The sequence below is a fragment of the Gymnodraco acuticeps genome, unplaced genomic scaffold, assembly GCF_902827175.1.
Source record: "Gymnodraco acuticeps unplaced genomic scaffold, fGymAcu1.1, whole genome shotgun sequence".
NCBI lineage: Eukaryota > Metazoa > Chordata > Actinopteri > Perciformes > Bathydraconidae > Gymnodraco > Gymnodraco acuticeps.
Window position 1 is genome coordinate 4019241 of NW_022990023.1, and position 22516 is coordinate 4041756.

Consider the following 22516-nt stretch of genomic DNA (forward strand, 5'->3'; position numbering starts at 1 on the left):
GTTATATGTTTGAATGTGTTAGCTTTTTCTACAATATCAATATTTGTAGTCAAGTATAATACATTACACAAACAATTCCAGAAAATTAGAAAAAGTATTTAGCTTTTTCTGATTTTGTTGTGAATATTATAATAAAATTGTACTGAAGTGATTTGCAGTCCAATGCAGTATAATGCAATCTGCAATGTTGAATGCAACATTTACACATCTAATTTTCGTTTAAAGCAGATCATATTTCTATTATGGATTACAAAAAGTAATCTACAAACTGACTTCCTTATCAGGTTTACATACATTCAATCAAAGGCTTTCAATATAAAGAAAACATTTACACACTTGAACAAATCTGCACACCTAGATACATGGTGAGCAGTGTTGTTTGCATGATCTGTAAGACAAATTACAAAAACATAAAACTACCGTCTGTATTTAGACTCTAGCAGCCAGATGGCGCTATTTGTCATTATTTTCTGCTTCAATCCACAATAATAACCATTTGCAACTCTCTCAACCTGCAGTAAATAAGTATAATGCCTTCTGCTGTAAATACATGTGGTTCAAATGACTGACTGAGACTTGACTCACTCATTTTCCTTATGTCTGTGTGAGATACTATCTGTGCTTATGTATAATGCGATTTCAGGGAGGAATTCTCCAGGAGGCATAACACTCAATGTATTGTGTAAAAGTAGCCCTTAAATAAGTAGAAAAGTCAAAGAAACAAAGTGACTCACTAATGTTCATTACATGGCAATGTCTGTTTGAAAGATTGCCAACATTAGCCTCTATAGGCTACGGGTCATATCAGACCAAATGAGGCGGAAGAAGCAAACCCCGGAGTATATTAAAGAGTGTGTTTGTTTATGACATTTTCATTTGCAGGGTAATGAAAGTGCTAATATATTACATAGTGTCATTTTATTGGAGTACACTGTGCACATTTTTACATAAACTTCTTATGTTCATATCAATGTGCTGATTTTATTTGATCTTGTTTTGGACCTTTTTACTTTTACTTCATTTATATTTCTTATGTTTTATTTATTTAATTTCAAAATAAATGAACTGTCACAAAACCCAATGTCCCCCAGGATAAATAAAGTATTTTGATTCTGATTGATTTAAAAAAATAAGTCAGAGTCCACTTTCAAAGGCTGCCATGTGTTAAAGAAAATATCCTGATGCAGGAACATGAAGGCTTGTACAAAACAATACATTTACACAGACAAGCAGACACTCAGACTCAGACAGAGAGTTGTTTCAGCTCAAGCCATAAAAGGTCCATTATCCCCTGCAGGTCCAGAGGCCAGCTACAGCCCCTCAGCTCCCACATCTGCGCTCTGTCCGCTCGGCTGTGTGAGGGCCGGCTGGGCAGCTCTGCTCTGGACCTCTGTCGGGGGCTTCAGTTGTCCTTCCTCCTTCAGACCCACCAGCCTGCTGCTGACCTCCCACAGCCTGAGAGCCACGTCCTCGTCCAGAGCCTGAGGCCACGGCTCCTTTTCTGTCATCACATCGTAGTACGCCCCCGTCACTCCCTCCACCTCCTCGGACACGGCCAGGTAGATGCTGGGCTGGGCCCCCAGTTCTGGGCTCTTCACCAACAGCGTGAAAAAAGGACCTGTAGGGGGGGTTCAACATTTAAATGCTTTATTTATATTTATTACATCACATACAGTTAGAGCATAGTTGTTGACATAACAATATTAAATCCAAAGCTCATCCAACAATGCAACATAGAGAATACCTAATTAGTTAATGCAATGATAAAATGCAGGAATGAGTAGAGTATGAAAATATAGGATGTAACAAGTACTGGAATACTGTACTGTAAAACAAAACACTATAGACTAATGATGTGTATATGTATACATATGTAATACATGAACAGATACCTTTGTTACTGAAGATATCTCAAGGTGGTTAATGGAGTTTTTTAAGTGGTATTGCTGCCTTTACTTCAGCAAAGAATCTAAATACTTAATCCAACACTGACTTTAAACCATGGAAATAATTTTAAATCAAATAGCATCTACACTTGGTTGACAGTAGGAAACTTTTTATAGCAGCAGTGCAGTCTGTTAAAGTGTATTTATACATACAGAGTAGATGAGAATAGACTAATGACATGTAACAGAGTTCATACAGTCCAAGGTCATTTGTGCATTTGCATTAGATTAACATTTATTGATTTCTCTAAACTCTAGACTCCAATAAGGAAGCAGGATACTCACTGAGCACAGTGGTGGAGAACCGTGATTGGTGCAGATTGGTGTGCCTCCCGAGCTCCGTGGCAACAACGCCCGGGTGCACAGCATTCACCGTGACTCCTGTGCCTGTTACACACACACACACACACACAGAGCATTGTTTTAAAAATACATATCCAATGGCCAATTACAAACAAGTCCATACTCCCTCCCACACATGCCCACATAGGCAGCAGCCAGTGGACTCGCCTTGTAATCGCTTGGCGAGCTCTCTGGTGAACAGAACATTGGCAAGCTTGCTCTGACAGTACGCCTGCTTGGTATCAAACTTCTTTTTCTCCCAGTGCAAGTCCTCGAAGTCCATCTTTCCAACGATGTGGGCGAGGGAGGCCAGGTTGATCACTCTGCTGGGGGCGGACTCTTTCAACTTATCCAGTAGAAGATTTGTTAACAAAAAGTGGCCTGGAGGAAGACAGAAGCTATCGGAATCAGGTGGTGATCGAGTTCAGATATTTACATTCAAAAAAGCTTACATTCGGAGAGTTTAGAAAAACTCAGTCTGATTTAAATGAGGTACCTAGGTGGTTAACTCCAAACTGCATGTCGAATCCATCTTCTGTCTTCCCTTCTGGACATCTCATGACCCCTGCATTGTTTATCAGAACATCCACACGCTGCTCCTCTGCAAGACAATAACATCGATTTTAGGAAGTTATTAGGATCCCCATTATCTGATGTAAAGCCACTCTTCCTGGTTTCCACACAAAACTTGACAACAGACATAAATCACTTACTGATAAAAACAGCCATATGATTTTAAAATGGTATAACTATAACTTACAATCATATTAAATAAGCTTTTATGGTGTGCTTCATCTCTATAACTGAACACATAACTGTAGTGACGGTGACTTGTTTTGTTTCCTCACTTTGTTTGATTTTCTCTGCAAACTCTCTTATGGATTTCATTGAGGCCAGGTCGAGTTGGCAAGCATAAACGTGAGGATTCAGGGTATTCCCTCGTATTTCCTTGGCAGCGGTCTCGCACTTTTCCATGTCTCGACATCCCATAATGATCCGACCCCCTGATGATACCAGAATGGAGAAAGAAGCACGTTATTGTGAGCCAAATAATAACTGAAGATTGTATGACCAAATCAGATATTTGCTCCACACCTCTCTTTGCCAGGTCCCGGGCGGTTTCTTTCCCGATGCCGGTGTTGGCTCCCGTTATCACCACAGTCTTCCCAGTTAAGGTAGCTTTACTAGTACACCGGCCTCCAGTCATATGTTCCCTATAAGAATAATTACTTTAGTGCCATTGCATTTAAACAAGCCTCCTATTTCAGCATGGAAACCAGGAAATGTCAGTTCTGTCTCTCTTGCTTCCTAATGAGCCTGGACTCAACTTTTTATATCTTGTCTACCTTACCGGTCTGCTTACATACTATAACAGCTGCCAATTGATCAGCCCAATGCTTTTACTCAGGACAATCTTTATACAGCAGGATAGAGAGCTCCTTTTACAAGCTGTGTCAGATGGGAAATGATAAAATATTGTACCGGAGGCTGAAATTAACATATATTGAGGAAAGTCATACTCAAGTTATATCCAGTCCAGTACAGCTCAGGGTTTACTGTGCCACTGATTTGTGCTATTTAATTGGTTTGGGAATATGCAGCACTTAATCACAATATTAACTGATGCAATAAGGGCTGTAGCTAAGTGTAAAATGTATGCATGACTCCTAATCATAAACATAAGGGAAACAACCCCTACGGATTGACTATGGCTGTGAAGTGTTTTTAAAGTGGGCCAAGCTTTATTGCAGTTACCTGTGTCAAAATCTAAGTTAAGGTCCTTTTTTCAGTGTTGTGGTTCATATTGGATATGTTCAATTGGTTGCACAACAAACTTGGGGACAACCAGCCTATTAATACTGTTCAAATTGCATACAGATGGGGAGGAATTGGGGCCAACCAGCTGAACTATATCCAAGAAAACCCCTCATAGGTTTATTCTGCCATGAATCCAGTTTTGTGACTGACACACACAATGTTTTTGTTTTCATCACAGTCTTGAACTTTTGACCTCACCTTCAAAAAAAGGTGTTTGTTCCTTGACTTGAACTGAATGAACTATTGAGGCTCATAACTGTAAGTGAGATAACACAGAAAAACAAAGAATTCCCCAGCGTTCACACAATCCTTATTAACTGTGAATGAGTGAGCAGAATGTCATTAACACCTTTACATCTATTCAATCCAATACATCCACCCTGTTATAAACGCTGCCTTTATGAAGAAAATATATTTATATAACTGGGCTGTTCTTTGTGAAGATGTTGTGAACTGGACTGTATACAACAGCTTAAGTGTTAATCACTCATAATGGGAGGAAATAACATACTACTTGAGCATACTTAAAACCTAAACCAATTAAGCTACCTTCAACCCAGTACAACAACTAGACATTATTTTAAGTAAATATATTGTTAACTAAGTCTGAATGTAAAGCTAACACTGTATTCAGCAGCAAATGTGACACATGCAGTGTGAAATGTACAGTTACATCATGATACAGAGACAGTCATTTGTACTCACTTCAGTAAAACAGCAACTCCAAACACTGTCCCAAAGACAGAAACTGGTAAAATATATTTGTTCATAACTACCGAATATCTCTGAATGCTAAATATAACATTAAAATATGTTTTAGTGCCGTTTCAATAGCTGGTTTTACAACAACACTGCACACTAGCACAAGGTTACATGCGCATGTTTTCAGAGTCATCAACTGGGGCCAACCAACAGCGAGGAGCAAATACCAAGTGGAATTGTGGGAAATGTAGTCCCAATTGAATTAAACACATCAAAGAAGCAATAAAATAAATGTTAGTGTGTTTTTTACTAAATTGTACCGTGAACAATGTATTCAGGATGAAACAAATCTGTACAATTACTTTTAGTGGTTGCTTTAACATATTATATTTATGAGAGCTCTGGGAATATAAACTGCCTATTGTGCATATACTATTATTTTTTTATCATTAAAAACGTACATTTGTATCACTCAATTGCATTTATATGTGTTACATTTGGCTCTATGAGAAATTCACTGTGTCTGTCGCAATTGGGATTATGAAATTCAAAATTAAATGGAGGGTTATTGAAGGATGTAGACAGATAAGAGGGGGACCATATGACTCAGTGAGTGGTGTGACTCTAAATAACTGTTTCTCCTGTTTTTGAATATTAAAGACGAATGTCAAATGTATTATGTTGTGACTACAGTCAGAAAGTTATTTCTGCCTTTGAGGAAACGAGGGAGACTGAAAGAGTGAAAAAGCTAAATCTCGAGCTAAAGTAGACGGAGAGGGGCAGCTGAGGAGCGTCAAACACCAATGTGTGAGGTGTTGGAGCAGGTGCTTTAGTGCTCTGTACGCCAGCAGCAATAATATTTACCATTTTTTTATTTTCCTGGTACGCCATATGTTCGCTAAAGTGAAATAAATCTCTCTTTTGTTCAAAGTTTAGGTACCTGCTGTTGGGAGCAAATGTTGCTAAATTCTCCAGAGATTTAGTTGAATTCAGTTTTTCTTTGCACAGTGTTGTTTTTGGAACATTTCACAAATAAGATAGGGGAAAGTGTTTTAAGTAAATACTGCTTGTTAACTTTTAGACAACTCCCTTCACACTTTTCCTTATGCTTAAATAAGACAAATAAGACTTGAATACTTTCAGACACTTTACTTTGGGGTTGTGGCCTGTACTGGCAGTTTTGGCCATACATTATTTGCAGTAAAATGATGTTCATTGGATTTTCTCGTCAAGTGAAGAACCTTGAATTTTTTTTTAACAAGATATATTCTTTACTTTTGTTATAGATAGCCCTAACCCAAAAAACAGAGCACTGTCCCCAACCCCTCTGTTTATAGGGCAGCTAGAACACAAAGTTTCCTCCGTATGAAGATGAATTTGAGAGCAGTGAAATAACAAGGCCACCCCTTTACAACAAGAAACTTGAGGTGACACAAAAAAAGTAAAAACTAGGACATGAGCGTGGTGTCTGAAGTGCAGAGAGGAGGAGCAGCTCTGCTCTATTTGTTCCCAGCTCAGAGGTGTGTGTCCCCCAAGTGTGTTTGACCCCCGATGCTCTCTGCTGTCAGCCCACGGGGCTCGACCTTCTCTGTGATTTATGAGAGGACCCCGAGGAAACTCTCAGCCTGTTAGTCCGTTCTGCAGTGTGTGAGACACCTGAATGTTTCAAAGAGGTGCTGACAACTAAGCTATTCAATATCCACCCATTTCCATTTAATTCTCTTTTTTTTCATAGGCTTCATTCTCCCTATCTTCCTGATACTAGACTTATTCTGGAAACAGTTCAATCTTTTTTACAGCCTCAGCCAGGGGCAAAGTGTGAGACAATAGGCCCCCGGGCATGTTGAATGCCCACATAGAAGCAGTAGTCACTTTGTATATATTTTAGGTCATTTTGTGTTAATTTACTTTGTGTCTCTTTTTGGTCATTTAGTGAATGTTTGTTGTCTCTTTTTTACTATGTGTGGTCACGTTGTGATCACTTTACAGTAAAGTTGTGTCCCTTGTGACACATTTTTGGTAATTTTTAAATAATTGTTCACGTCTTTTTTTGGGTCATTTTGTATTTGAATGTATTTATTTAAGAAGAGACAATGTACATTAATTAACATGAGCACTTGAGTCCATCATGTACATGTGCCAGATTTAGCCACAGAGGCTAATTTGTGATCCAGTTATTTCTCTTAGTGGTAATGATGTGATTACTTTCGGGCCATTTTGAGTCTCATCCCGGCCGGTATGTGTTTCTTTGAGTGACATTTTGTGGGTGAAGGCCAAGGGGGGCCCTGGGGGACAATATGGTTCCCTGGACCTGTGCCCGTCAGACCTGTTCAGTAATCCAGACATGATCTCATGAGCCTGACCTGCATCTCTTTAAAGTAAATCTGGGTTGGAAGAAAAGAGAAAAACAGAACAAGTATATCCATTAATATAGGGAATAAAAAGCTGCTCCTCTGTATGTATTATGTGACTGACATTTGATAGCCTGAGGCCAAAATAAGATGAAGAAACTTATCTCTTCAGAGGATCTAAATGAGCATTACCCATAAACCCTTCTGATCAGTGGTGTTTAATGATGGAGCATTAAGGTTATCCCTGAATTGCCTTGTGTTGAAAAGTGCTATATAAATAAACTGCCTTGCTTGCCTTGCCTTGCCTTGCCTTGCCTTGCCCTTGCCTTGCCTTGCCTTGCCTTGCCTTGCCTTGCCTTGCCTTGCCTTGCCTTGCCTTGCCTTGCCTTGCCTTGCCTTGCCTTGCCTTGCCTTGCCTTGCCTTGCCTTGCCTTGCCTTGCCTTGCCTTGCCTTGCCTTGCCTTGCCTTGCCTTGCCTTGCCTGCCTTGCCTTGCCTTGCCTTGCCTTGCCTTGCCTTGCCTTGCCTTGCCTTGCCCTGTTATGTCGATGCTGTTTTCTCAGTCCAATCTGTTCTGCTTGGCAAACTTTGTCTGGCATGAGGCCTGTTGTTAAACATGTACAGTATACGGGTGGCTGCCAGGGCGCTGAATTAATTGAAAGTCTTGCCTGGCTCTTACCTAATAAGGACAGTTGGCAAAGTCACAGTGCGAAGTAGCCTAGCCCATAAGCCTAGCCCATAAGCTGTTGAATTATGCAAGAGTGGAGCAGCTTGTTCCTTCAAATCATGAATCAAAAGTAAAGAAAAAAACCTCATGGAGGCATTGAGGCTGGGTGGTTGTGTGAAGGCAGAGGTGGGAAAAGTGCTCAGATCTTGTACTGAAGGAAAAGTAGAAATACCACAGTGTCGGAATACTCTATAGAATCAAAATATACGTATAGGTGTTTGATAAATGAAGTGGAGTAAAAGTATACAATTTACCTCTAATTTGTAGTGGGGTGGAAGCAGTTGTGAAAAGTCGCAAAGTACAATTTTAAGGTACTTATACTTTACTTGAGAATTTCAATTTCTGCTTTTACCCGACTACAATTAAAAGGTAAATCGTGTACTTTTACTCATACTTTGCAGATTTGGATTAATGATGTGAAATACTATCAACACATAAATAAGTCTTTAGTTACACCTGGAGTAAATTCACAAGATACCGTGTGTATACAAAGTTATTTAAATTAGCTGTATTTTCGCCAGCTTTGATAACACTTTAATGCATCAATAATTATAATCAAAACATATAATATTATTCTGTAATGGGCCAATCTGCATAAGGAGTACTTTTACATATAGCCTACTTTAAAGTGGACCCATGCTATATTTGAAAAATATATTGTAGGGCCACCATACCTATAAAACATGTCTGTGAAGTTTTTTTTTTCAAAATACCAAACAGACCAGCGTAGCCATCCCTCATACTGCTCAAACCCCTCGTTTGAAGCCCTGTTAGAGAAACGCGGATCTTGGGTCCTTAGCTTGAAAAAAGAATAGAAGAGGAGGCGGAGCTCATGCCTGATCAGAATTCTACCAGAGATAAAGTTAAATTCGGTTGTGATAAAACGCCATCCTGTTCAAACCACGTCAAGGATTATTTCTGACACAGTATGGAGCTCAAATGCTTATTCTCTTGCAGGTTTATCACAAGGTGAGTTCCTTTTTTTATTTCCTGCTTTTTAAACACATGTGCTCTTGAGTACAGGTTAGCTCTGAGTGTTAGAGAGGCTTGCTAATGTAAACAAAGACGAGATTACGTCCAAAACACCTCAGGCATTGTTTCTGATAGCAACTTTCTGTGGGTCCGCCGACGTCAAAGCGGATGGAAATCTGATGGAAATATGTATCCGCTCGCTGTACACCCGTTTTAAAAGATTTAGGTACGGAGGAAAAGAGAGAGGGTTTTATTTTCTGACGCTGCGTGAGTTCCCCGACACACCGGGGACACATATTTATTTATAAAAGACATCACAAAGTGCATGAGGTCCCCTTTAAGTCTATTTTGAACCCAATAGTTTTGTACTTTTATTTGTAACAGAGTATTCCTACACTCTGGTATTTCTACTTTCACCTCAGTATAAGATCTGACCTTAACCCAAGTACAAAGTAGCAACAAATTGAAAAACTCCAGTAAATTAAAAGACACTCAAAATCCTATTTACAAGTAGCCTACTTGAGTAAATTAATAACTTTACACCAATTGGGCAGGCGCTAGGACCCAGGACACGTGCGCGTATTAGTTAGCCAGAGGGTGGAGACGGTGAACAATGAGGGAGCTGACTGGTAGGACCAGCAGAGGATCCGAGACCCCCCCCCCCCCCCCCCCCCCCAACACCACCCCGCCCCACCCTCCCCATACTCAACCTCAGAGTCCCGCTGGACTGACAGACACAGCAGGCTGACCCGCAGACAGTGAGAGACACCGTTTTTGGAGAGAGTGGGAACATTGGTCCATGCATGCTGATGCTGCAGGGCGCAGAGGTGTTGCATGCGTGGATGTGCGTGAATGGGTTTGCCTCCGCGTGTGTGGTGCTGAACTGGGTCATGCGGACCACTGGAGGAGCAAGAGATAAACACTCCTCCTCCTCCCGCTGCTTGGCAGGTTGAGATGGTGGGCGCTCAGAGGAGGGATCCCAGCCTGTCTCCTCATCTCTGCCTCCAGCGTCAGATGAGTTAATCCGCCTCCGATAGAAAAAGTAAAAAAAAGAGCATCTCCAGAAGCAGGACGGGCATCTTCTTTCTTCTTCTTGGGCGGGCAGCAGAAGGCACTGAAGAAATCTGAGTCAAGCTGTTTTTTTCAATGGACCTGCGTGTTTTTAAGCACCTTTAGTCTACCTGATCCATAAAAGAGGAGCTTCGTCCGTCAGCTTCCTGCAGAGCCCGGTGGAGCAGAGCAGCTGTGATGCAGGACCATGGAGGAGAGAGACAGGTCGCCAGCAGGTGAGTGTGTAACACCTAGATGCACCCTGAGGTGTCTGCAAGTCTGAAAGAAACTGATATATGTTTAAAAAAAAAAAAAACCTGAGTCAAAACAGGGGTGAAAATCTGTGTTTTTTTCCATCTTTAATGCACACATTTTTTGCATTTTGTGTAGTTTTTTATTTAAATAGCTTCAATTTAACACATCATTCTGACTATTGTGTTCTGAACCCACTCATGGACAATATTTATACATTCACCTTTATACAGTGTAGCTCATAAAGCATCAATGCCAGCAGCTTTATTTACAACTATCATTAACTCTTTTAATGGTTGAGCTTATTAAGCGATTTAATGTGCATGTACTCGTAAAACAAGCACCTTTTTGCGTTCCCCATGCTTTTCTGATACGGTCATGTGCTAGATGGATGTGAGGACATCAGTGGGAATCCACTTAATGGCCCTTTATAATTTGCCCGGGGCAGACAGGTGATATCTCTCATCGTTAATGCTGTCTAATGCATTTAAATGAGCAGATGACTTGATAGAGCAGACCTCGTAAAAGCAAAGTCTGGAGGATGGTAATGGACTCTAAATGAAAGGGAGGTAGCCTAATACACAGGGCTTTTTCAGAAACATTGTTTTGATGGAGAGAGGCAGCAGTGATGGCTGAGAGCTTTAAAGAAGGAGTTTATCCCAAAATCACATCCATTTCAGAGTCAAAGTTGCTTTTTTTTATGAAAGGTATGTGTAGCTTATAATGACTCCAAACAATGTACAAACTGTAAACATACGGAATGTTTAATTTTTGAACTACTGTTCGAACATCAGCAATCAGACGAAGCATTCAATTCCTCCTGAATGGACATGAAAATTGTAGAAAATGCTGCTGCACTGATAACACAGCAGCAGTAATCTGAAAACAAATATGCCTCAGGATCTGACTTCAACTTCATCTTCACCAAATCTTCCTTGCGAAATCCTCCATCAAACATGGTCTGCAGAAATAGGAGGGCATCTGCCACCACAGCTAACACATGAAAGGACTACGATTTTATGGATTTATATGGAAACAGGAGATCCCAGACAATGTTCCAATCCAACAGCTGACACACACACACACACACACACACACACACACACACACACACACACACACACACACACACACACACACACACACACACACGCACACACACACACCGATTAACCCATTGGTGCATCTCACATAGACTCTAACCTCTAAATAATGCACGGTTTCACAAAAATGATGGGGAAATGGGGTCCAAACACAATCAGTCTGATAAAAGGAAATCAGACTAAATCACAGTCTGGCAATAGCTGAGCTGCTATACTGTAGGAAAGCATGGCTGCTCAGAGAACAGAAAGGAGGCAAACACATGTAGAGGACTTGTTTTTAATTCTCATCCATAAAAGTATGCGCCCTGCTGGGTGGAAATAAAGAACCACATAATATCTGCTTCCTAACCTGCCATTATGTTAGTGAGAAAGCAGCTGCGTAATGACACCCCTGCCAGTCACAATGTACATAATGTGCACATGCATTTGTGAGTGGGTGTGTGTGAGCATTAATGTGTGTTATGCATAATTTGCAGCCATGCTGGTATATATTTTACATTTTATATCTTCCCTAAGATGGTTATTTACCACTGTTTGATTGTTTGGGTAGTCCATATTTTGCAGCAATTTGCAAACAAAGCATAGCTGGATTTGAAAGAGGGAGAGACAGAGAGGTTAATTGCAGCCTCAGCAATCACCATTAGTGCATTGATTGTGGTTAGAGGCTATGGTATATGAGCCGGATGCAAATCACCATAAAGTGTGCCTTGAAGTGGAGGGCGAAATAGTCTGAAAAAAACAAAACGGGAGCAGTGTCCTCCTTAGCGAGGCTCTTACATCATTTTGCCACGCCCCCTTTTATACCCCATTTTTTTCTTCCGGAGCTCAGAGTCACATTTCCCCATGTATTTGACATCAAAGGGACATGGTCTTCAGCATGTGCTACAAAGGGAGGGATGCTCCAATTTAGTCTCACTGGATTTCCCCAATCCTGCTCTTTCACTCTCCCTTTTTCTCTCACTTTCTTGTCACACGAAGCCTCCCTTTTAAACTTGAGGCTACTGGATTGTAAGAGAGGGGGTTACAGTACATGTTCCCTTAGTCTTTATTGCAGTGATGCTTCACTGTGGAATGATTCCTATACAGGACATGATCACAGTGATGGCAATGTTGACTATGTTTATGATGAAATTTGAAATCTAATGCTCTAGTTTGTAATCCTGAAGCCTTAATCCCATATTACATTTAGATTTATTGAGAATCAGATTTATTTATTCATCCCACAAAAAGGACATTTAAAGATAGAGTATAGACAGAGACGAAAACACTATTATAAAAAAGGCATGCACTATTATCATAAAGACACATTCAGGTAGATAAGTAGCAGCAGTATTAACACTATACTTAAATAAATGTAGCCTTTAATGAGGTGCAGTATATAGTGCAATTATTATTCTGTGGTGAGATGTCTCTTTTTTATCAGTGTGCCCATTTTCTTCTTTGTGAGGCTTTTGTGGACACTGCACTGTACTATAACTGAGTGTCCTTCACTTCCTGTCGCACATTTCCACTCTCAGTCATTGTTTGGATCCCTTTAACCTTGGGATATCCCTTCCCGAAGTGGAGGTCATCCTAGCAGGAGGCGGGTAGCAGCCAGTGCTCCTGCCAGCGGGCTGCAGATCCATTGGATGTGTGACATACAGTAGCCAGAGAGAGTGAGGCATGATGGGAAAAGCAGCGAAGAGCAGAGAAGGGGTTACACAGCAGGGGTCCTCCATATGGGCAGCCGGGCAAAGCTGAGAGCATGTGATTTGTTAAAGTGAGTGACTGTGGCCCGGGCCCCTGGTTCATCTATCACAGCACAGCAGGGGGTGTTCCTTCAGCCGTGTGCTAACCCTACTAACTGACCAACTGATGTTCTGTGTGAGGAGGGTCATCCAGTTTGTTTCACCTGAGTGTCCCGACTGCAACTGGCTTTCACAAGGTAGCGCTTTTTTTGTCTTTGATCAGATGAGAAATGGTTTGATATGGTTTGGTCAGTGTTTGTTTGTCTTGAAAAAATGAGCAGGGATGAAGTATTAATTGGTACTATCTCATTTAAGGCAAATGTTGTTGTCAATTAATTTCTTGGTGTCATGAAATCTTGAATGTAATGTAATTCTACCCTCACTCATCCTGTTAAAAAAATTGTTTGATATAAGTCATTTGTTTCAATTCTGTATCCCATCCACATTGAAAGGGGACAGACAGAACTCAAATACATCCATGTGTTGTTTTTTTCAGTGAGAGAAAACACATCAGTCACATCCTATTTCATTCACTTTTTTCACGTTGACCCCTTGGCATGGCACGCTGGGCATTCTTACAGTAAATTGGACACAGGAGATCAGTCTTCACACATAATGACTCTTCTGCCGAGAGCAAAGCAACTAGTCCATTAGCATAGTAGCAACATGAGGCGAGCTCTGCAATCTATTTCTTTCTTTCATTAGTCCCTCATTTGCTTTTTCTGGAACAGACAAGAGAAAGGGAGGAAAGGCTGGACTAAAAAGGCCAAAGCGGCTGATATGCTTTGTGTAGAAATTGTAAAATATGTGTTGAAGGTGGAACATCCACTCTATTGATGTTATTATTTTTCCTCAACATAATTTAGCTAATTTCCTATATATTAATCTGTATACATGTTAGAGCTCTGTGAAGTCTTAATGGGTTAATCAGCATGTCACAGTTCATTGCAGCTGTATAACTGAAGGTTCACCCTGGGAAAACTGCCTGAATACACACTTATTGTCAAGAGTCACATGACAATACTTCAGATATTTGTCCATTTGCAATCTCAGCTTCCAATGTTAATGCATTTTTAATGTAGAGACAGTTATTCTCTGGAGAACAAATATCCCTGTCATTGAAGACAACATTGAATGCATTAAATATGCAACCATCTGCTCTATAGTATGCTACAGCTTTGTGAGGCTGCACTTAGACAAAGCTGTGATTCATGCTAAATGCTAGTACGTTTACATGCACATACTGTAGTGACAAAGCTAACACGCTGATGTTTAGCAGTTGTCACTTTTCCAAGACTCCCATCTTAGTTTGGCATGTTAGCACAAATCAACTGAAGCTGATGGGAATTACACTATTTTAAGTCAGAAACCTAAATATTGGACAAATTGAAAGTCTCACTTTATACTGAAAACATGGATGTGTGCACCATATGTTATGCCAATCCACCCAGTAGTTCAAAACCAATTTTTTTGTTACCTTTTGTGCTCGAAGAAAAGTCTGGGATCACCAAAGTAAGTCTATAAACTGAAATTATCTCGTCACAAAAGTTCCCATCTTAGAGTTGTTGAGTTATTTCAGTCTCTGGACTAAAAAGGTGGACTAATTTATTTGTCAAGGTCTGTTTATTGAATTTGGTTTTCTGACACTAAAATATCAGAGCTTTTTTGATCACAATTAAAACACCCAAATATTGAAGTTACAAGGTCTGCCCAAAAACAGTTATAGAGGAATAAGTGAGAAGTCCAGGGATCTGTTAGGAAAATGTTCACAGATCTTCTACAATGAGTGGGACTGGCTCAAAACCAAAGCAGTTTCTTTCTTTTAAGCCAAGTCTTTATCTGCATTTGAAGCGTGTTGCTATTACCTTGTCTTTGGTTGCCTCAGAGGACAGTGGAGGAGCAGAGGGCAGCGTGGGAGATCAGTGGGGCATGTGTGGTCGAGCACGAATGCTGAGTCGTGCTGAGGCTCACAGCTGCTCCCTCTCAGAGGTGGGAACACAAAGGGCCTTTGATAGAGTGTCACTGTGCGACAGATACACCAGTCCCCCCCCCTCACAAACACTTAAAGAGACCACATAACTTCATCCCCGCACCTCAGGGGCACTACGCTGCAGTTTCTGGTTCCCATTCACAGCGTCATCATCACAACCTGACCACTCATCACATTTCAAGACTCTTAATCCAGTTCTGCAGAGGAAGTGAGTGCAAGGCATCCTGCGCTGTGTGTGTGTGTGTGTGTGTGTGTGTGTGTGTGTGTGTGTGTGTGTGTGTGTGTGTGTGTGTGTGTGTGTGTGTGTGTGTGTGTGTGTGTGTGTGTGTGTGTGTGTGTGTGTGTGGTGTGTGTGTGTGTGTGTGTGTGTGTGTGTGTGTGTGTGTGTGTGTGTGTGTGTGTGTGTGTGTGTGTGTGTGTGTGTGTGTGTGGTCTAGCATTACTATACTTGTGGGGACCTAATCTGTTTACATAGTCACGTGTGGGGACTGGCTTCCCTTATGGGGACAAATTGGAGGTCCCCATGAGGGGAATCATTAATTTTAGGGTGAAGACTTGGTTAGGTTTAGGATTAGGGTTAGGGTAAGGGTAAGGTTAAGGGTAAGGGTTAGGGTTAGGCATGTGTTGGTTATGGTTAAGGTTAGGATAAGTCTCCAGGAAATGCATGTAAGTCAATGTAATGTCCCCTGAAGTGATGTATACATGGTGTGTGTGTGTGTGTGTGTGTGTGTGTGTGTGTGTGTGTGTGTGTGTGTGTGTGTGTGTGTGTGTGTGTGTGTGTGTGTGTGTGTGTGTGTGTGTGTGTGTGTGTGTGTGTGTGTGTGTGTGAGAGAGAGAGTGTGTGTGTAGGGGGGGGGTTGCTTTTGTCTTTGTGGGAGCTGAGTAATGTGATTAAGATCCAGCACTCCATTCACTCTTGAAGTTTCAAACTGAAACTTTGATTTTAATTAAATGTATTTTGGCAACACATTTCACATAACTGTATTGGGTTAGTTGAAAGCAATAATATTAAGTTGAACCTAATTGTTTTGTATTTAAACTTAATATTATTGCTTTTTAAATAACCTAATACAGTTATGTGAAATCTGTTGACATAAAACATTTATTTAAAGTCAACGTGTTATAGGCATAGAAAACGTGCTTCCAGGAAATGTGCTTCCAGTCCGCCCCTCTGTCCTGTTTAAATGTTTAATCTCCAAACATTGACCACAAACTCATCCTGATAATGATCAAATTGTGTGTTGACTCGCTGGAGGCTACACAGTGGGCACGCTGAGATTGAGTAGGCTACAATATTCATAGTCCTTTACATAAGCATCTCCCTGGCCGTGATAACATCAAGTTATCTACAGAGAAACACACAAGGCACTTTCTATTTCCAGTGGACAAAGTATATGATGAGCCAAGAACAGAGGGCTAAAAATGGTTGCATCCTATTTTCGTTTTCTCCGTCTAATAGCTGCATCACCCTCGTCCAACAGTATAGCTGAGGAAACTCGACAAGTTCAGAAAATAACCATGTTTTTATCATCTACACATTAGTTACCGTACATTAATTCAGCCTTTTTCTACCAAAAACGCTCCTGCCAGTCGACATGTTTGGGTTGCTCTTGTCTGAAGCAGTGATGCTGAGAAACGGGCTGCAGGGAGACAAGAACAAAGCATTTTCCTTTGAATGATGGATGAAAAAGGCCATCAGTGAAATTGTTTGTGCTGATTTGATGCCTATTAGTGTGCGTCGTATGGGTGTGCGTGCTTTGCATGATTGCATTTGATTGTGTGTGTATGGGGATTGACGAGAGACAATGGGTAAGATCATTAGTGTGATGCACTTCATTTCCTCCAAAGGGTCCATTTTGTTTGTTTAATATTTTTGTCACCGCAAATTAAGCTTACCTGCACAGTCACTGATCTCTGATTTTTAATTTGTTGTCAGTTGGTTCATTTGGTGCCAGTCTGACTCCATCTGAGCTTGCAATTAATGCAGCTGTATTCCCCCCCTCCTAGGATCAGTTTGACCTATTTGAAACTTGGCACTTTTGAAAAATCAGCGATAACTTTTCTTTTGCAGTGTTTTTTCTTTTTTTTCCCTCTTCAGCATTTCCACCCGAACACCTCCTGTGCAAACCAAATGTGTTTTCTAGGCTAAACAACCTATTTTCTGAAACCACCAGTGATTGTTTCTGCTTGTAAACGTATGAATATGATGATCTGGGGCTCGCCTTACCAGTGCATGTTTACCTTGAAACTGTCAGCTCTTTCCAGATTTTTCCATTTGTTAGTCCCTCTACCTGGCCATATTGATTTTCCCATAGCTGTCTGCCAGTAAGTGCTGTCTGAGACCGGCTATATCTGAAAGCTGGCCAGAGTAATCTGGAGGCACAGCAGAGAGTCCAATGCATTTACTGAAAGCAGTTCCCCTGTTGATGCCATCTTTGAATTGATTGTATGGAAATTAAGCTCTGTTAAAGCCTCCCTGATTTAACCACCCTTTGGGATACAACGTGCAGACACATGGAGATGCCGACAAAAATTGAAAATAGTGATTTGTAATAAACACAATCCTGCATAACATTTACATCGCCTGCCATCATCAAAGCAGAAGAGAATCTGACTCTGATCCATGTTTTTTCCTCTTCATTTAGTCTGCCCCACAGCGTCAAGGCGTGCCTGTCTCTTTCTCCATCTGGGCCGGGACGGGTGGGCAGCGGTGGGGGCTCACCTACCTCCAAGATGGGCTACTGCGGGGGGGTTCCAGTGGAGGACATGCAGGCCCTGGCCATCACCTCTCTGTCGGCAGCAGATGTAGCCAAACAGTATGAGCACATCCGCGAACTGGGGAAGGGGACGTACGGAAAGGTGGACCTGGTGGCACACCGGACACAGGGTGAGTTATCTGTTTCCCTGCTTTATTAGAGGGTCTTAATCAGTGGTGGAAACGGGACTCAGATCTTGTACTTGAGTAAAAGTAGAAGTACCAGAGTGTAGGAATACTTTGTTACAGGTAAAAGTCCTGCATTCAAAATGTTACTCAAGTCAGACAGGAAACAAAATATACGTTAAGTGCCAAAAGTACTCATTATGCAAATTGGCCCATTTCAGAATAATATGTATTTATAATTATCTATGCATTAATGTGTTTATCAAAGCTGGTAAAGGTTGAGCATGTTTATTTACTTTGTATACTGCAGGGTAGCTTGTGAGTTTACTCCAACTAAAATATAAAATATAATTTAAATCATCAAAAGTAACTAAAGGTATTAAATAAATGTAGTGGAGTAAAAGTACACGTTTTGCCTCTGAATAGTGGGTTAGAAGTACAAAGTAGCGAAAAATGTAAGTACAAGTGTCTCAACACTTGAATTAAGTACAGTACTTTGTTACTTTACACCACTGTTCTTAATATACAAAAACAAAATGTCATTTTGGAAAGCAGTGTTAAGATCTCCACATTGTGCCTGTATGAAGATAACTGGCTAAGGCAAATCAAGTCGCGGCAGTAAAAAGGTTTTGTAAAGGATTTTCTTTTAGGTCTAATGTTTAATCCTTGGTTGTAAGAAAATCAGGGTTAGAGAGCTGGCGCAGCCTGAAAGCGGTGAGGCTCAGCACTTTAAAGTAGTGAAGAGGGGCTGAGGGGGCAGTAGATATTTTGAGCACTCTCAAAAGCTTCTGTTTTTCTGCAGCTGTGATTAGGAACAGCTGGTTGTGTAATGGGAATAAGATTCATTTACTGTACTTGTTTATATGAATGAATGTGCTATAGCAGCTGCTGCAAAGACAGGGTTGGGTGATTGGAAATCTCTCCACTCCCTGACAGTGTCAGGTAACACTTCCAAATTCCCTTACGATGCTTTGGACAGGGACATGCCCTGCCTATACCACCAGGCCCATTTAGAAGGAGTTCTTGATTGTATTTTAGTTTGTGATTTGGTGAAAAACGATAGAAAATTGTTGGTGATGAGGCTGTGTCTCACTTCTACCAGCAGCACATGTATGGCCTAGTTCAAAATCGACTTATTCATGGTTGTCGCCTTTCTTTATTTCATCCCTGTCTGATTAGTCAGTTAAATCCATTGGCGTAGGTAGAGAGAGACAGAGGCTGTCTTCCTTTTTGAGTAGTAGATGAATAGAGTGATGCAGTGATGACATTTGTAGGCCGACCCAGAAGTTAGCATTGCAAAGGGGTCACACACACATTCATGATACTTAACATGTTTAGTTCAGCAAGATAATCTCCATGTCATAACACTACTTTGTGATTTTTGAAGCGTAAATGTTAAAAGTGAAAATCGCTAGTCCATAAACAAACTACTTTATGGTCACATGGCATCACCACCACTAAGCTAAAGGCGGTCTCGTATCGGCAAGATGACGTTGTGTAGTGTCTTCTAGTCACTTGTTAGCAACCGCCATTTTTATGACACATAGAAGCTTCAGACATGCACGAGTGGGGTATTTACTGATATATAAAACAAAACGTTAAAATCCCTTAGGCTGGTTTAACCACAGACCTTATTTCAGGCTTCTAACCACATGTTCAAAAAAACACTGACTTTGACACAAGGGAACCGGAAGTAATGAAATGTTAAGTTATTTACGAGTTTTATGACTTGATGTGTGCCCCACTCTATTACATCTGAAACTTGCTGGGAGGGATTGTAATGGACATGTAGCGCTATTGGCTACTCTTTACGCCATTAAATATCTGCGTCATGCCCTCCATGTCTAACAGTTTTCACTGGTTAATATGCATAATTTAATAGCACTCTGCTAGCATTTACATTGGGCTTTAGTACACCAGAGCTTAAATGTGACCATCTATATGTATTTCTATGATTTTTTTTATAGGGACCAAGATAGCGCTGAAGTTTGTTACCAAGAACAAGACGAAGCTCAAGAGTTTCCTGCGGGAGTACAGTCTAACGGGCTCTCTAAGCTGCAGCCCTTTCATTATCAAAATCCTGGACGTGCTCTTCGAGACGGAGGACAGCTATGTGTTTGGACAAGAATATGCGCCCGCTGGGGACCTTTTCGACATCATCCCCCCACAGGTAAAGCTATCATCCTTTCTTCCACCAATCACCATCCTCACTCAGCCAGAGCTGCTCCAATCACCCGCCTTGTTCACACACAGCAGTTTTAACAAGCTCTCCTGGGATTGGAGCCTTGTCTTTGTCCCGGTTTCCTCACTGCACAGGGGTCTCTCTTTGCTTTAGTGCTATTTCAGTTCATGCGCTTGAAGGACTTCAAGGTTCTTATTACGACTCATTAAAAATGGTTCAAAACTTGTGTTTGAGTTTCCCTTTTTTGAGCTTTTTACTTTTTACCATGATCTTTTATTCTTCAACTCAACATAACCATCACCTACTCTTTTGAACTCTAACCTACTCACCATGAAACTTTTGACAGATATTGCCTCCGGTATCTTACCTCCTACACAGCTGTATATATTATCTATTGGACTGCATCAATCTAAATCTATGTTTTTCTGCCTTCCTTTCTCCAACACTTTCTCCTTCCCTCCACTCTCTTCTTCTCTCAGGCTGGTCTGCCGGAAGAGATGGTCAAGCGCTGCATGCAACAGCTGGGTTTGGCCCTGGACTTTATGCACAGTAAAAACCTGGTGCATAGAGATGTGAAACCTGAGAATGTGCTCCTATTTGACCGTGAGTGCCGTCGCATCAAGCTGGCTGACTTCGGCATGACCCGGCGAGTGGGGAGCCGTGTGAAAAGAGTGAGTGGCACCATCCCCTACACGGCGCCAGAGGTGTGCCGCGCTAGCCGTGTTGAGGGTTTCCTTGTCACCACCAGTCTGGATGTGTGGGCGTTCGGTGTGCTCGTCTTCTGTATGTTGACAGGCAACTTCCCCTGGGAGGCCGCGCTGCCGGCTGATGCTTTCTATGAGGAGTTCCGGCGCTGGCAGAAAGCAGGGTGTCCTGTGGGGACGTACCCGTCTCAGTGGCGCCGCTTCACGGATGATGCCTTGCGCATGTTTCAGCGCCTGCTCGCTGCTGAGCCAGAAAAACGCTGTGGAGTCAAGGACGTCTTCTGCTTTGTCAAGTACGAGCTGGTGAGCGAGCTCAGGAGAAGAACATCCTGCCGAGCCAAGAGAGGCGAGAGGTCAAGCTCAGGAGTTTGCACTGGCAGTTGCACCCCCTCCTCGTCCAACACCTCATCACGGTCCTCCCACAGACACCCTGAGCCCTCCACCCCCCCTGGAACAACCTGCCTCCGCCCGGCGCCGCTCAAACGCAGCGTCCTGTCTGATCCGCTGTCTCCCAGAGAGGAGTCTGGACACCAGTCGCCAGGCCGAGACAAGAACAAAAGCCAGATGGTGATGGCAACTGCCATCGAAATCTGTGTGTGACCACACAAATGTTAGCAGTGGACACTCGCTGGCTCCTCACAGTAATAACAAGCTGTGAAGAGGTGTTAATGACAGCCACTGAGACTTCAGTGAAAAAGGAGAGGTACTTTAACCATGAAAGAGAAGCTCAGGATCACATCCCCACCTGCGGAAATGGACATCATCAATCAGCGGTACACACTTGGACAGCTTATCCCTGGCACATGCCGTTTAGGTTTGATTTGTGACCAAAGACTCTTCTTCCCGAGCTGAGAAGCGGTTTAAGAGTCCGCCGATGTTGCTCCTCTCAGCAGCTCAATCTGCCATCCAGACTTTTGTGTTTTCTGTCCATACACTGTGGTGGTGCTAATGATTCTATGATTAGACTTTCTTTCTCACTCATCCCTCCATGTCTCTTTACTGGTCTTTATTTATCCCGAAGTACAAGCTCCAGGGAGGCCAAAATGATCTGTTGATGACGTTATGTTAGAGGCCGGTGATCTGAGGGGAATCTACGCAACTTCATTCGACTGCCATTTCTCAGATTTTCTTCCAATTCCCAATGCATAAAATGTGTCTTTTTTCAAGGTAAAAGTGTTAAAAATAGAAAAAAACCTATATGTAGCAGTTTGTATGAGATGTTTTTTTTATGTCCGTGTCTAGACTAGAGATAGGCATCACCTCAGGACACCTCAGTGGGTCACTTTCTGTTTTATTATTAATGGAAATAGATTGACTGGCTGAAAAACACATCTTTGCCACTTCTGCACTGCTCCCAGTGAGATTCAATTCAATGTAAAAAAAATAGGCTACAGGGACCGAGCATTTTCTGAGTGAAAAGGAGGTGAACAAAGACGGGGAGAAGAAATGTGTTTTTTATGATTTCTTTTTTACCTGCTGTGTTTATTTGGGTGTGTATGTGTGTGTGTTTCAAATGCTCAAGCACAAGAATTTTGTAAAGAGGGAGAACTCTTAGTGAAAACTACCACTATGTATTGTAAATATTTTTGATATTTCTAGGAGTACACCGTGTTATCAGGTAGTTCAACTATGTAGCACTACTAATTTTCTATGACCGATTAAGATGTTTTAGGGTTTAACTTTTAATGTTGGGGCAATGCACTGTATGTAGCAACAAAATAAGACAGAATGTACAGTATATGACAACAAATTAAATATATAGAAATATGA

General features: G+C 41.5%; 2 protein-coding genes across 3 annotated transcripts; one reads left to right on the top strand and one right to left on the bottom strand.

Moving 5' to 3' along the window:
* Window positions 1-840: 840 nt before the first annotated feature.
* On the bottom strand, window positions 841-4986 carry LOC117545091 (retinol dehydrogenase 13-like). 2 transcript variants are annotated; one of them, XM_034214773.1, is made up of 8 exons: window positions 4812-4866; window positions 4305-4362; window positions 3384-3502; window positions 3137-3292; window positions 2785-2889; window positions 2457-2669; window positions 2232-2333; window positions 841-1618 (listed from the first exon to the last, which is right to left on the bottom strand). In XM_034214773.1, the coding sequence occupies exons 3-8, from the start codon at window positions 3493-3495 to the stop codon at window positions 1311-1313; spliced, it is 996 nt and encodes a 331-aa protein (XP_034070664.1). In that variant the 5' UTR covers window positions 3496-3502; window positions 4305-4362; window positions 4812-4866; the 3' UTR covers window positions 841-1310. The 2 variants fall into 2 exon arrangements, with proteins under 2 accessions (XP_034070664.1, XP_034070663.1); XM_034214772.1 differs by lacking the exon at window positions 4305-4362 and having other exon boundaries at window positions 4812-4986.
* Window positions 4987-9583: 4597 nt separating this feature from the next.
* On the top strand, window positions 9584-22516 carry si:ch211-183d21.3 (serine/threonine-protein kinase SBK1). The gene is made up of 4 exons (XM_034214762.1): window positions 9584-10143; window positions 17625-17866; window positions 19828-20030; window positions 20522-22516. The coding sequence occupies exons 1-4, from the start codon at window positions 10106-10108 to the stop codon at window positions 21344-21346; spliced, it is 1308 nt and encodes a 435-aa protein (XP_034070653.1). The 5' UTR covers window positions 9584-10105; the 3' UTR covers window positions 21347-22516.